Source organism: Oryctolagus cuniculus, chromosome 1, assembly GCF_964237555.1.
Source record: "Oryctolagus cuniculus chromosome 1, mOryCun1.1, whole genome shotgun sequence".
NCBI classification, from domain to species: domain Eukaryota; kingdom Metazoa; phylum Chordata; class Mammalia; order Lagomorpha; family Leporidae; genus Oryctolagus; species Oryctolagus cuniculus.
Genome location: NC_091432.1, coordinates 167,282,036 through 167,296,574, shown reverse-complemented (window position 1 = coordinate 167,296,574; position 14,539 = coordinate 167,282,036). Strand labels below are relative to the sequence as shown.

The following is a 14,539-nucleotide window of genomic DNA, read 5'->3' as shown; positions in this document are numbered from 1 at the left end:
TGGTTGACACACCAAATGGCTGCAACTGCTGGGGCTGGGCCAGGCCAAAGCCAAGAGCCTGTAACTCCATCTTGGTCTCCCACATGGGTGGCAGGGGCCCAAGTACTTGGACCATCTTCTGCTTTCCCAGCTGTATTAGCAGGGAGTACAAATGGAAGTGGAGCAGCTAGGGCTCAAATTGGTGCCCATATGGGATGCTGGCATCACAGGCAGTGGCTTACCCTGCTGTGCCATCATGCTGGCCCCTGCATTTTGTTTTTCTACTCATCAATTGATGGACATTTGAGTTGTTTCCGTTTTTAGACTATTATGAATAATGATGCTATGAATACTTGTGTGCAAATCTTTGTATACATCTTGAGTTTGTTCTAGAAGTGGAGTTGTTGGGTCACATGGTGAGTAAGTTTAACCTTTTTAAGGTGCTTCAATATAATTTTCTGAATCAGCTGAATCATTTTATATTCCACCAGCAATATATGAATGTTTCATTTCTCCTTATCCTGCTAATACTTATTATATCTGTTTTAATTGATAGCTATCCTTTTGAGTATGAAATATCATTGTTTTGATTTGCTCTTTGCTGATGGCTAAGGATGACAATCTTTTTTTTTTAAAATGAGATTAGACATTTATCTGTTTTCTTCAGAGAAATGTCTATTTAGATCCTTTTCTTACTTTTTAATTGGATATTTGTCTTTTTTTAAGTTGTCTTTTAAATGTTCTTTGTATATTCTAGAGACAAATTTGTTATCAGGTATATGATCTTCACGTCTTTTCCATTCTTTGAATTGCCTTTCACTTTCTTCATGGTATTCTTAGAACACGAAAGTTTAAAATTTTGCTGAATTCTGGTTTATCTGTTTCCTTTCATTGCCTTGGTTTTGATATTGTATCTAAGAAGGCATTGTCTAATTGAAGGTCACAGGGATTTGTATTCATGATTTCTTCCAGAATTTTATGGTTTTGGCTCTTAGATTTAGGTCTGTGATCTATGCTGTATTGATTTTTGTAGATGGTATGAAATAGGAGCCCAACTTCATTCTTTTGCTAATAGATATTCAGTTGTCTTAGCCCCATTTTTATAAAAAGGTGATTCTTAAAAAAATAAAAAGATGATTTTTTTCCCCATTGAATTATCTTGACATCCATGTTGAAATCAACTTATTATAACCTCAGGGTTTATTTTTAGGTTCTCAGTTTTATTCCATTGATCCAGAAGTCTATTGTTATGCTAACACACAATATTATTAAGTGGTTTTGTAGTAAATTTTGGAACTGGGGAGTGTGTCTTCCAATTCAGGTTGTCTTTTTTCAATAGTTTTTTTTTTTTTTTTTTTGACAGGCAGAGTAGACAGAGAGAGAGAGACAGAGAGAAAGGTCTTCCTTTGCCGTTGGTTCACCCTCCAGTGGCCGCTGCGGCCGGCGTGCTGCGGCTGGTGCACCGCGCTGATCCGATGGCAGGAGCCAGGTACTTCTCCTGGTCTCCCATGGGGTGCAGGGCCCAAGGACTTGGGCCATCCTCCACTGCACTCCCTGGCCACAGCAGAGAGCTGGCCTGGAAGAGGGGCAACTGGGACAGAATCCGGCGCCCCGACTGGTACTAGAACCCTGTGTACTGGTGCCGCAAGGCGGAGGATTAGCCTAGTGAGCCGCGGTGCCGGTCAATAGGTTTTTTTTTTTTTTTTTTTGATATTTGGAGTCACTCAAGTTTCTATATACATTTTTGAATCAACTTATCAATTTCTGCAGATAATTCAGCTGAGTTGTCAATTGGAATTGCATTGAAGCTGATCAGTTAGGAGAATATTGTCATGTTAACAGTATTAAGTCTTCCAATCATAAACATAGGGTGTGTTTTCATTTATTTAGAGTATTTTAAATTTATTTTCAATATTCTGTAATTTTCAGTATACAAATCATGCATTTCATGTTAAATTTGTCTTAAATATTGTATTCTTTTTGATGCTGTTATAAATGGAGCTTTTTAAAAATTTAAATTTCAGATAGTTTATTTCAGGTGCATATAAATGCAGTTGACTGGGTCCAGCACTGCTGCGTAAGCAGGTAAAGCTGCCGCCTGCAGTGCCGGCATCCCATATGGGTGCCAGTTGGAGTGCCAGCTGCTCCACTTCCAGTGCACCTCTTTTCTATGGCCTGGGAAAGCAAGAGAAAGTGGCCCGAGTCCTTGGACTCCTGCACCTGTGTGGAGACCCAGAAGAGGTTCCTGTCTCCTAGCTTTGGACTGGTGCAGTTCTGGCTGTTGGTGCCATCTGAGGAGTGAGCCAGCGGATGGAGGACCTCTCTCTCTCTCTGCCTCTGCCTCTCTGTAACTCTGACTTTCAAATAAATAAGAAAAAAAAATCTTAAAAAAAAATGTTTAAAAAATAAATGCAGTTGATTTTTTTTTCTTTTTTATTTGATGGATAGAGTTAGACAGTGAGAGAGAGATACAGGTCTTCCTTCTGTTGGTTCATCCAGCAAATGGCCACTACGGCTGGAGCTACCTTGATCTGAAGCCAGGAGCCAGGTGCTTCCTCCTGGTCTCCCATGCAGGTGCAGGGGTCCAAGCACTTGGGCCATCCTCCACTGCCCTCCCGGGCCACAGCAGAGAGCTGGACTGGAAGAGGAGCAACTGGGTCTAGAACCCGGCGCCCACATGGGATGCCAGTGCTGCAGGTGGAGGATTAACCAAGTGAGCCATGGCACTGGCGCCAAATGCAGTTGATTTTTGTATACTGATACCTATCCTGTAGATTTGTTGAACTCACTTATTCTAGTAGGTTTTTTTGTTGTTGTTGATTCTTTAGGATTTTCTGTATATAAAATCATGTCATCTGAAAATTCAAGTTAGTTTTACTCTTTTTTTTTTTTAAAGATTTATTTTTGTATTGCAAAGGAATAGTGACAGAGGGAGAGAGAAAAGAGAGCAAGGGAGTGAGGAGAGAGTTTGTCTATCCTCTGTTTCACCCCCTAAATGGCTGTAGCAACAATGGCCTGGTGCAGGCTAAAGCCTGGAGCCAGGGACTCCATCTGGGCCTCCCAGATGGGTAACAAGGAATTCAAGGACTTGAATCATCATTTATCTGCTGCTTCCCAGGTTCATTAGCAGGAAACTGTGTCAGAAATGGTGTAGTTGGGACTTGAACTGGCACTCCAATATGGGATGCAGTTTAGCCTCATTGTACCACAGTGCCAACCCCTACTTCTTTCTTTTTAGTTTGTATGCATTTTATTTTACTTTCTTGTCTAATTTCACTGGTTAGAATCTTAGATATAATATTGAATAGAAATGATGAAAGTGAGTATCCTTGTTTGCTCATGATGTTAGGCAAAAGCATTCAGTTTTTTTTAACATTAAGTATGATGCTAGATATCAGTTTTTCATATCAGGTTAAGGAAGTTCCTTTTATTTCTGGTTTATTGTGTTTTTATCATAAAAGAATGTTGGACTTTGTCACATGCCTTTTCTCTATCTGTTGAGATGATCATGTATTTTATGTAAGATTAAAAAAAATTTTTTTTGAAGGGCAGAGTTACAGAGAGAAGAGGAGAGACAGAGAATGATCTTCTGTCTGCTGGTTCACTCCCCAGATGGCCACAACGGCTGGCTGGGGCTGGGCCAGGCTGAAGCCAGGAGCTATGAGCTTCTTCCAGATCTCTCATGTGGGTGCAGGGGCCCAAGAACTTGGGCTGTCTTCTACTGCTTTCCCAACCCGTAGCAGAGAGCTGGATCAGAAGTGGAGTACCTGGGTCTTGAACCAGTGCTCATATGGGATGCCAGCACTGCAGGTGGTGGCTTTACCCTCTACGCCTCAGCACCTGTCATGGTATTAATTCTTTTTTTCACTGTTCACCAGTGAAGCCATCTGGGTCTGAACTTATATTTGAGTTGTATTTGATTACAAATTTAATGTTTCTTTATGGATCTCTTCAGATTTTCTATTTCTTCTTGAGTTAGTGATAGGAATTTTTATCTTTCTAGAAATTTGTCCATTTCATAAGTTACCTAATTTGCTGACATATAATTCTTCATATTTTATTATTGCTTTTATTTCTGTAATCCCCTCCTTCATTTCTGATTTTAGTAATTTGAACTTTTTCTCTTTTTTTCTTTGTCTAGCTAGAAGTATCAGTTTTGTTGATCTTTAACTTTTGAATTCGTTGACCTTCTCTTTTTCTGTTCCCTATTTCATTTATTTCTGCTTAATATTTGCTGACTTTTTGTTTGCTTTAGGTTTAGTTTTCTCTTTTTTCTAGTTTCATAAGGTGAATGATGTGATCTTCAATCACATTCTGACTTAAGCTTTATGAATTTTTCAATTGAGATTTTACACTACTAAAGAAATTAGGCAGAACATAGACAAAGAACCAGAAGCAATTACCAGATGAGCTGAAGACAGAATCGGGAGCAGGCTAGACATCAGGCTGACCTGACAGATTAGAGTTGGGAGTTAGGTGAAGAGTGAGTCATTATGGGGCCCAGCACTGTGGCGTGGCGGGTAGGGCCGCCTCCTGCAGTGCCAGTTTGAGTCCCGGCTGCCTTCTTCTGGTCTAGCTCTCTGCTATGGCTTGGGAGAGTAGAGGATGGCCCATGTCCTTGGGCCTCTGCACCCGCATGGAAGACCTGGAGGAGGCTCCTGGCTCCTGGCAGATTGGCTCAGCTCTGGCCATTGTGGCCATTTGGGGAGTGGACCAGCAGATGGAGGACCTCTCTCTCTCTCTCTCTGCCTCTCCTTCTCTCTCTGTGCAACTCTTTCAAATAAATAAATATATTTTTTAAAAAAGAGTGAGTCATTGCTTACAGAGGTCTCAGACAAGAGCTTACTGAGCAGGTGTTGTTGGCCATAAGGTCAGAGCAGAGAGGGGGACTTTGGAGGACTTCATTAGATGTGGGCACACTCTTAACTAATGCAAAATTTAGAGAAATCCTGTTCATTCCTTTCATGGAGACTAGCAATTATGAAGAAGAGTTGATGTGAGAAGAAATTAAGCTGAAATATGTTGAGTTTGGGGTGCCAGTGTTAAACCCAAGTGGAGAAGTCTGGTAGTGAAGAATATAAGATTTGGAAACTCAAGAAAAGGTAGATGTGAATGTGGTCTCTTGCTAGATAGATTGTTCTGTCTCAGCAGGTAGTTATTAATTAAATATCAGATGAGTGAGATGGCCCATGGAGAAAAGAAAAATCCCAGGGGCCTGTGCTGTGGTGTAGTAGGTTAATCCTCCGCCTGTGGCACCAGCATCCCATATGGACGCTGGTTCAAGACCCAGCTGCGCCACTTTTGATCCAGCTCTCTGCTATGGCCTGGGAAAGCAGTGGAGGATGGCCCAAGCGCTTGGGTCCCTGCACCAGTATGGGAAGACCTGACCTGGAGGAGGTTCTTGGCTCCTAGCTTCAGATCAGCCCAGCTCTGGCCATTGGGGCCATTTGGGGAGTGAACCAGTTGATGGAAGATCTTTATCTCTGTATCTCCCTCACTGTCTATAACTCTGCCTCTCAAATAAATAAATAAAATATAAAAAACAAAACCAAAAACCAAGAAACAAACCAGAAAAGTCCTAGAGACAACCCAGAGCAACACAGGGCAGGTAGACTAAGAAAGAGGAATCTTCTTTTTTTTTTTTAAGATTTATTTATTTATTTGAAAGTCAGAGTTACACAGAGAAAAAAGGAGAGGCAGAGAGAGAGAGAGAGAGGTCTTCTATCCACTGGTTCACTCCCCAGTTGGCCACAATGGCTGGAGCTGCCCCTATCCGAAGCCAGGAGCCAGGAGTTTCCTCTAGGTCTCCCACGAGGGTGCAGGGGCCCAAGGACTTGGGCCATCTTCAAGTGCTTTTCAGGCCATAGCAGAGAGCTGGATCAGAAGTGGCACAGCTGGGACTTGAACCGGCACCCATATGGGATGCTGGCACTGCAGGGGGTGGCTTTATCCACTATGCCACAGTGCCAGCCCTGAAAGAGGAATCTTAAAAGGAACAACCTCCAAAGGTCTTACCCTTTTTTAGAGCTGTTTTCTCAGTTAACAGGTCAAATGTATTTCTTTGAGCACTAAACTTATATGTCTCAGGAAGATATCAAGGCAGTAGGGTTTAAGACACTGCTAACAAAATGGTGCCTTTGGAATTTAAGCTTTTAAGAAGTTGATGTAATTCCCAGATTGATCTACTGTATTTACATTTCCACCTGAATACTAGATAGGAAATTGAAACATCTTTCTGATACGGATCATGTTGATAGGAGTGCTGATTCTCCAAGCCTTTTTAAATCCCCTAGAGAAAAATCAGCATTTCAAATGAGTGTTCAGGAATTAGAATTTCCCTGTCAGTTCCCACATAGTAACCCTGGGTAGGCTGAGCATTATAAGAGCTTGAGAACAGTTTTGTAGGTCACTGAGTAGTGATTTACTCTGTCCTTGATATTTGAAATAAGCTTAAAATGTGTTATGCTATTCTAGCAGGTAATTAAAAGCTGTAGCTATTTTATAAAGCATTGAAATTAATTTGCTTTGTGAGATTTTTCAATGAAATGTAAGAGCCCAGGCTCTGGGAGCAGACTGCTTGGGTTCAAGCCCTGTCGTTAGTGTCCCATGTGACTTTGCCCACATTACTGTACTTTCCTCTTTGAGATTTAATTTCCTTATTCATACAGATTAGGATTGCTGTTATACTGGTCTCATAGGGTTGTCATGAGAATTAATTAAGTGCTTGTTGTTACCATAGGGGAAGGGGGCAGCTGTTTGGTACAGTGGTTAACACCACTTGGGACAGATGGAATTCTTGGCTTTGGCTTGGCCCAGTCCTGGCTGGGTATTGCAGGCATTTGGGGGAATGAACCAGCAGATGGAAATTTCTGCCTGTCTGTCTCTCTGCCACTCAAATAAATAAAAATAAAAACATATAAATAGCCATGTTAAAGAAAAAATACCAATGCCAACGCACTTGGTAAAGTGATAAGTATAAATACACAACCGATCAAAAAGGGTATGTGTCGATGAGATTTCACAAATAAGACCAGTGTAAGCAAATAATGAAGGATAGAATTAAAAGGGAGAGAATTATCCTGCGGGGAAAACAGGACACTCAGCAGACTCATAGAATGGCAGCACTCCTGCCTCAGAATCAACCCTTGGGACATTCGGATCTGGCAAAAAGGTCCATGAGAGTCTCACAGGCATGGAAAGCCATGACACGGTGGCAAAAAACAATCTAAATGAAAGATCCTGGTGAACAAGACCCCAGCAGAAGGAACAGGGCATCAAGGAGAGAGGTGCCTTTCTCTGAAGAGAGGAAGGAACCTCCACTGTGATACGGCCTTGACTAAACAAGTTCAGAGTCGGTGAACTCAAGGGGCTTCCATAGCCTAGACAGCTCATAGCAAGAGTCTCGGGTGATTGCTGACATCATAAATAAGAGTGCCTGTGGGGAGCAACCCGGACTAGACTAAGTTACTGGAATTAAGACTTATTCTATGCATCTGCTCTCCCACAATATGGCGCTGGGAGAGAGGAAAACAGCTTCTACACAGCTGCCTCCAGTTCAGCCAATAAACTGTAGGACTTGCTCCTGATTGGAGGAGAGCAGTGTACTCGGCGTGTGGGCAGCCGAGTTGGGATTGGCAGAGGAGGACTATAAAGGAGGAGAGAGACGGCATGCACCAGGAACATCTAAGGGGAACACCTGAGCAGCCCCCGAGAGAGCCGGCCGGCGGTGTGCCGCTCCCCTGCGGAAGTGGGGAATGTGGCCAGGGGGAACCGCCCTTCCACGGAGGTGGAAGGGTCGGTAGCCAACCCGGGAAGAACCAGCAGCAAACCCGGGGAGGGCCGAGCAGACGAAAGAACAGCGCAGGGTCCTGTGTCGTTCCTCCACGAAGACGGGGAGCGACATAATGGTGCCATGACTCGGATATGAAGCCTAGGCAGGGTTCAGTGTCGTTCCTCCACGAAGAGGGGGAGCGACATAATGGTGCCGTGACTCGGATAGGAAACCTAGGACGGATAGGAAACCTAGGAGGGAAGAAATGGGAAGAAGTGGAAAATATCGGAGAGAGAGACTAGCAAACAGCCTAGGGAAAAGCCGGACGAAAAAGGTGCCGGAAGAAGCTATTGAAAGCCTAGGCATAGACTCAGATACGGACTACGGGGGGAAGCTGGGAGAAATCTCTAAGGTCGAAAGCGAAAGTGAAAGCTAGAACAAACAGACTCGGATACGGACTGTGGGGAGAGGCCAGGAGAAATGAGGGAGGAGTATTGTTGGAGGAAAGCTTGGGGAAACATACCGGGTAGAGAAAAATGTTAGGGAAATTGAAGCCGCGGAGGGCAGGCCGAGGCGGAGACGAAAGCCACTTTGGGATTCTCAAGTTAGCCTGGGAATAGGGGGCGAAAATTTAAAACCAGAAGCGGAAACGTAAGCCAGGTTGGGATCCGTCAGATTAGCCTGAGGAGCAAAGGACGGGAAGCCAGACCGAAACGCGCAGAAACGTGAGCTGGGTTGAATTCGCCAGGTTAGCCCGGGGAACTTGGATTGAATGCTAGTGGCGGAGACGTAAGCTACGCTGTGTGACTCGCGGAAGCCGCCGCGTGCAGAGAGAGCACGGGGCGTGAATAGATAGGGAACGCTGGGCTAGTGCGAGACCGCGGAGTGTGCGCGCAAAGCCGAGCCGCGCAGATGAGAGAGGTGCGGGCTGAAGCGGCTCAGCCGGGAAGCCGCCAAGAAGCAGCCTCGGGGCGGGCGCCGGGAAGCTGCAGGGATAAGAGAGACAGAAGTTTAGAAGTAAAATGAGAGAAATAGGAATGCTGGTAGATAGAAGTAAAACAGGAGAAATAGGAATGCCCGGAGATAGAGAAATAGAGAAATAGAAAGGCCTCCCCACAATACTGCAATGAGAAGGCTTGGATTCGGTCTGCCTGATTAGTAAGGCGATGAGCACCTGCGGGCGGCTAGCAGCTTATGTGCCGCAGGTCACCGAAAACAGGCACGTTATCAACACCAATAAGTCACCCTATAACATGGCAATGACAGAGCTTGGATTCGGTCTGCCTGATTAGGGCGGTAAGCACCAACAGGTGGCTCGACCAGAGCTGCAGGTCACCGAAGATAGGCACGAATCAACACCAATAAGCCTCCCCACAATATGGCGCTGAGAAGGCTTGGATTCGGTTTGCCTGATTGCTAGGTTTTGTAAGCACCTGCAGGCAGAGCAGAGCATGCGCTGCAGGGCACCGAACACAGGCACGCATCAGCGCCTAAAAACCTCCTCACAACATGGCGAAGAGAGGACCCGGATTCGGTTTGCCTGATTGATAGGACTTGTAAGAACCTGTGGCAACTCTAGCAAGTAGAGCAGAGTGTGTGCCGTGGGACACCGAAGACAGGCGCGTATCAACGCCAAAAAATAAAAAGAAAGGGGCATCTGTGGGGAGCAACCCAGACTAGACTAAGTTACTGGAATTAAGACTTATTCTATGCATCTGCTCTCCCACAATATGGCGCTGGGAGAGAAGAAAACAGCTTCTACACAGCTGCCTCCAGTTCAGCCAATAAACTGTAGGACTTGCTCCTGATTGGAGGAGAGCAGCGTACTCGGCGTGTGGGCAGCCGAGTTGGGATTGGCAGAGGAGGGCTATAAAGGAGGAGAGAGACGGCATGCACCAGGAACATCTAAGGGGAACACCTGTGCAGCCCCCGAGAGAGCCGGCCGGCGGTGTGCCGCTCCCCTGCGGAAGTGGGGAATGTGGCCAGGGGGAACCGCCCTTCCACGGAGGTGGAAGGGTCGGTAGCCAACCCGGGAAGAACCAGCAGCAAACCCGGGGAGGGCTGAGCAGACGAAAGAACAGCGCAGGGTCCTGTGTCGTTCCTCCACGAAGACGGGGAGCGACATAATGGTGCCATGACTCGGATATGAAGCCTAGGCAGGGTTCAGTGTCGTTCCTCCACGAAGAGGGGGAGCGACAAGTGCCAATTGTTAAATCAACAACAGAGTCACTGGGTACATGCTCCCCACATAGGATCTCTGTCCTTAATGTGTTCTACTATGAAACTTAAAAAACAACACTACTAGTCGAACAATACCCTATACCTTGTGCAGTTGTGTGAGTACAGCCTGTTGAAATCCTTGCTTAGTATATACTAAGTTGATCTTCAGTATATGAAGGTAATTGAAAATGAAACTCGATGAAGGCGGGATGGGAGAGGGAGTGGGAGAGGGGAGGGCCGTGGGAGGGAGGGAGGTTGTGGGGGGTAAGCCACAACAATACACAAGTTGCACTTTGTAAATTCACATTTATTAAATAAAAAAAAAACTATATAACAAACAAACAAAAAGAGAACTTAGTACTTTACCCTTTTAGTATTTTTTATGTTCTACTTAAAACTATTGGTTGAACTCTGTAATTAATACACAATTACTCTTAGGTGTTTAATTAATGCTATAACTAGTACTCAAATAGTATTTTACACTTTGTGTTTCTGTGTGGGTGCAAACTGTTGAAATCTTTACTTAATATATGCTAACTTGATCTTCTGTATATAAAGATAATTGAAAATTAATCTTGATGTGAATGGAAGGGGAGAGGGAGTGGGGGAGGTGAGTGTTGTGGGTGGGAGGGAAGTTATGGGGGGGGGAAGCTATTGTAAACCATAGCTGTACTTTGGAAATTTTTGTTCATTAAATAAAATTAAAAAAAAAGAAGAAATGTTACCATTGGGGTGATGGTTGGCAAATACATATTTATCCCTCTTATTTTGAAAGCCTAAAACTTCAGATTGCCTTAGTTTTTAAGTTTCTTGGCATTTAAAGTTTTGTCTTCATGCTTTCATATATTTTTCATAAGCCTACAAAAGTGAGAATTTTATTCTCTATTTCTAATATTTTTGAGTTTTTATTGATTTTATTATATCATTTATTTTAAGTTAACTTTAAAATTTAAATCTTATTTTTGTCCTTATCAATTTCTAATGTATTTCAAACTTAAAAAATATTGAAAAAGTTATGTTCCATGTCTAATTTGTGATCACAAAGTACATTGTTTTAAGCAAGATTAACTTTTATGTGTTAATGGCTAACAGTTAGATTTAGATTTTTTAAAAAAAGATTTATTTATTTATTTGAAAGGCAGAGTTACAGAGAGAGAGAGGCAGAGAGAGAGAGAGAGATCTTCCATCTATTGGCTCACTCCCCAGATGTAATGGCCAGAGATAGGCCAGGAGCCAGGAGCTTCTTCTGGGTCTCCCCTATTAGGCCCACACTCTTGAGCCATCTTCCACTGCTTTCCTAGGCACATTAACAGGGAGCTGGATCATAAATGGAGCATCTGGGACTTGAACCAGTACCCATGTGGGATGCTAGCATTGCAAGAGGTGGCTTTACCTGCTACACCACAGCACTGCCCCCTAGATTTTGAATTTTTAAAATGAAAAGTTTATTATTATTTTAGTGCTTTATGCATGTACTTTTTTTTTTAACTTTTATTTAATGAATATAAATTTCCAATGTACGGCTTATGGATTACAATGGCTTCCCCCCCATAACGTCCCTCCCACCCGCAACCCTCCCCTTTCCCACTCCCTCTCCCCTTCCATTCACATCAAGATTCATTTTCGATTCTCTTTATATACAGAAGATCAGTTTAGCATACATTAAGTAAAGATTTCAACAGTTTGCTGCCACACAGAAATATGAAGTGAAAAATAATAGATGATTTTTTAAATGATGATGAAATCAGATCAGACCTATTGTCATGTTTAATCCCAGTGAGAGTCAAGTTGGGAATTGATAATTTCTTCTTCTTCTTCTTCTTTTTTTTTTTTTTTTTTTTTTTTTTTTTTACAGAAGATCAGTTTAGCATACATTAAGTAAAGATTTCAACAGTTTATGCATGTACTTTTAAGACACAAATATTGAATCACTTTTGTCAATACTTTGCAGGAGGTAAAATGCTATTTTTTTTTTTTTTTTTGACAGGCAGAGTGGACAGTGAGAGAGAGACAGAGAGAAAGGTCTTCCTTTGCCGTTGGTTCACCCTCCAATGGCCGCCATGGCCGGCGCACTGTGGCCGGTGCACTGCGCTGATCCGATGGCAGGAGCCAGGAGCCAGGTGCTTTTCCTGGTCTCCCATGGGGTGCAGGGCCCAAGCACCTGGGCCATCCTCCACTGCACTCCCTGGCCACAGCAGAGAGCTGGCCTGGAAGAGGGGCAACCGGGACAGAATCCGGTGCCCCAACCTGGACTAGCTCTGTTATTCTCACTCCATTCTTTCAGTTTATTAAGTCTTAGTAGTTGTTGGTATTATTTTGGGTTATTGTTATTATTAATGTTATTGATGTAAATGGAATGTTATGATAGTTTTAAACTCATCAATTAATGAAAACCTGGCAATTTTCTGAAATATTAAAATATCATTTTTTCTTTTCAGGCTTCCTAACCAGGTTTGAATTAATTCAACTAGTGCCTCCAGGTAATGTGACAGTAAATGCACTTCTAAATTGCCTTAGGGACAGACATTGAGCCTGTAGTTAAGATGCTGTTAGTTAAAGCACTTGTGTCTCATATTGGAGTACCTGGGTTCAATACTTGGCTCCGGCTCCTGAATCCACCTTCCTGCTAACAGGAGCAAGTGACTGGGTTCCTGCTACCCACGTGGTAGACGTGGATTGAGTTCCTGGCTTCAGCTGCTCACCTGGGGCTGTGGTGGGCTTATGAGGAGAAAATAGATGGGTTCTCTCTGTCTCTGCCTCTCAAATTTTAAAATTTTAAAAATTTACATTGGCTTAATTTAGTTTTGAAAGGATTTTGGCATGAATAAATGGGGATTGTGCATTTAAAATTTATGTTTTTAAATACATAAAACTATATGTTTGTAACTCTGTTTAACTTTCTGGGAACTGACAAGCTATTTTTGGTTTCTGCATTTTTAAATGATTGCAAATTTTTTTTTAAAAGAATAGACTAGTGACATGAAAATTTCACCAAGCATAAATAAAGTTTTATTGGAACATGGCCCACTCATTTATTTAAGAATTGTTTGTAGATACTTTCATGGTGCAATGACAGGGTTGAGTAGTTGTGCCTAGATGACTGGCCCCTCTGATAGAATCATGGGACTCTAGGGCAGACTGTTCTGTGGTGCCTTTGCTTTATGGTATGTCTTTTTTTCTTTTTTCAAGATTTATTTATTTGAAAGGTAAAGCAAGAGGGGGAGGGGAGGAGAGAGAGAGACTCTTCCATCTTCTGGTTTACTTCCCAACAGGCCACAAAATCCCAGGGCTTGACCAGGCCAAAAACAGAGCTAGGAGCTTCTTCTTGGTCTCCCACATGGGTGCAGGGGCCCAAGGACTTGGACCATGTTCTGCTTCCTTCCCAGGCACGTTAGCAGGGAGCTGGATTAGAAGCCAAGCAGCCAGGACTGTAACCAGCACTCCAATATGGGATGCTGGTGTTGCAAGCTATGGCTTAACCAACTACAACACAACACTGGCCCATGTGGTATGTCTTGAGTGACATAAAATATAAGCCTTTGAGAAGAGGATAGAGTCTGCCAATTCTCATAAATACATAGTCTCTCAGTATGGCTCTCTGATTTTAGAGTCATCTATGTAGTTTTGTGAGGGCAATACAAAATTTTGGGAAAATGTGCATTATCTCAATTCCATTTTTCATTTTTTTTTTAAGTAGTTGAGTGTGTGTGTGTGTATGTGTGTGAGAGAGAGAGGCCAAAAACTCAAAATGCTCTTCTGGTCTTTATTTGTAAACTTTTCTAATTTTTTTCCTTTATGAAAACGCAGATAGCTTCATGGCTTTTCCTTCTTGTAAAAAGCATCCCTAAATCACATAATCCTGAAAAAACTTTTGTTTACATTTTGGTGAACATGTTTTTTGATATTTCTCTGTGGATAAAATCATATACACACATATGAATTATTTTATACTGTCTCACATATTTTCTTCTGTTATTAGTTTTTCTATTATATTATCATTTCCTTTTTTAAAAATTTAAGTTTTTTGTATTTCTTTGAGAAGTAGACAGAGAGAGAGAGAGGCAGACAGAGAACTCTCATTTACTGATTCCCTCCCTAAATGCCAGCAGTGGCTGGGGCTAGGCCAGGCCTAGAGCTAGGAGCTTGGAACTCAGTCCATGTCTTCTAGATGCATAGCAGATACCCAATTACATCAGCCATCACTTCTGCCTGCCAGCAGGGGTGGAGCCAGGAATCACTGTGGCATATGAGCACCTTACCTGCTAGGCTAAATGCCTGCCTTCCATATTGTCATTTCTAAAAGCATAGGTTGGCATCATTATTTTTGATGGTTTTAAATAATTTCATTAGTTTATTTATATGTTTTTACAGGGCCATGCACATTGTGTATGTATTGTTTTGGTTCTTAGTTTTCTTATTCTACACTTGTAGTTTACTTGTCATTTTCTATAGCTATATATTTTCCCACAGTGTTGTTAATATTCTTGTTACTGAACATTTAGATTTGTTCTTTCACATTTTTATGAATACCATTTTTTCTGTTAGTATATTTACAAAGACTGAAATTAC

At 42.6% G+C, this 14,539-nt stretch overlaps 1 protein-coding gene across 17 annotated transcripts in view; it reads left to right on the top strand.

Moving 5' to 3' along the window:
• The window catches only part of SPATA6L (spermatogenesis associated 6 like), a 94,777-nt gene that overhangs the window by 19,206 nt on the left and 61,032 nt on the right, over window positions 1-14,539 (top strand). For 13 of the 17 annotated variants that reach the window (XM_070051625.1, XM_070051649.1, XM_070051660.1 and 10 more), the window contains one exon: window positions 12,409-12,450. The exons of the other annotated variants lie outside the window; for them this stretch is intronic. In XM_070051625.1, the coding sequence (XP_069907726.1) occupies window positions 12,409-12,450 (42 nt within the window). The remainder of the gene's footprint in view (window positions 1-12,408; window positions 12,451-14,539) is intronic. 17 annotated transcript variants of the gene reach the window in all.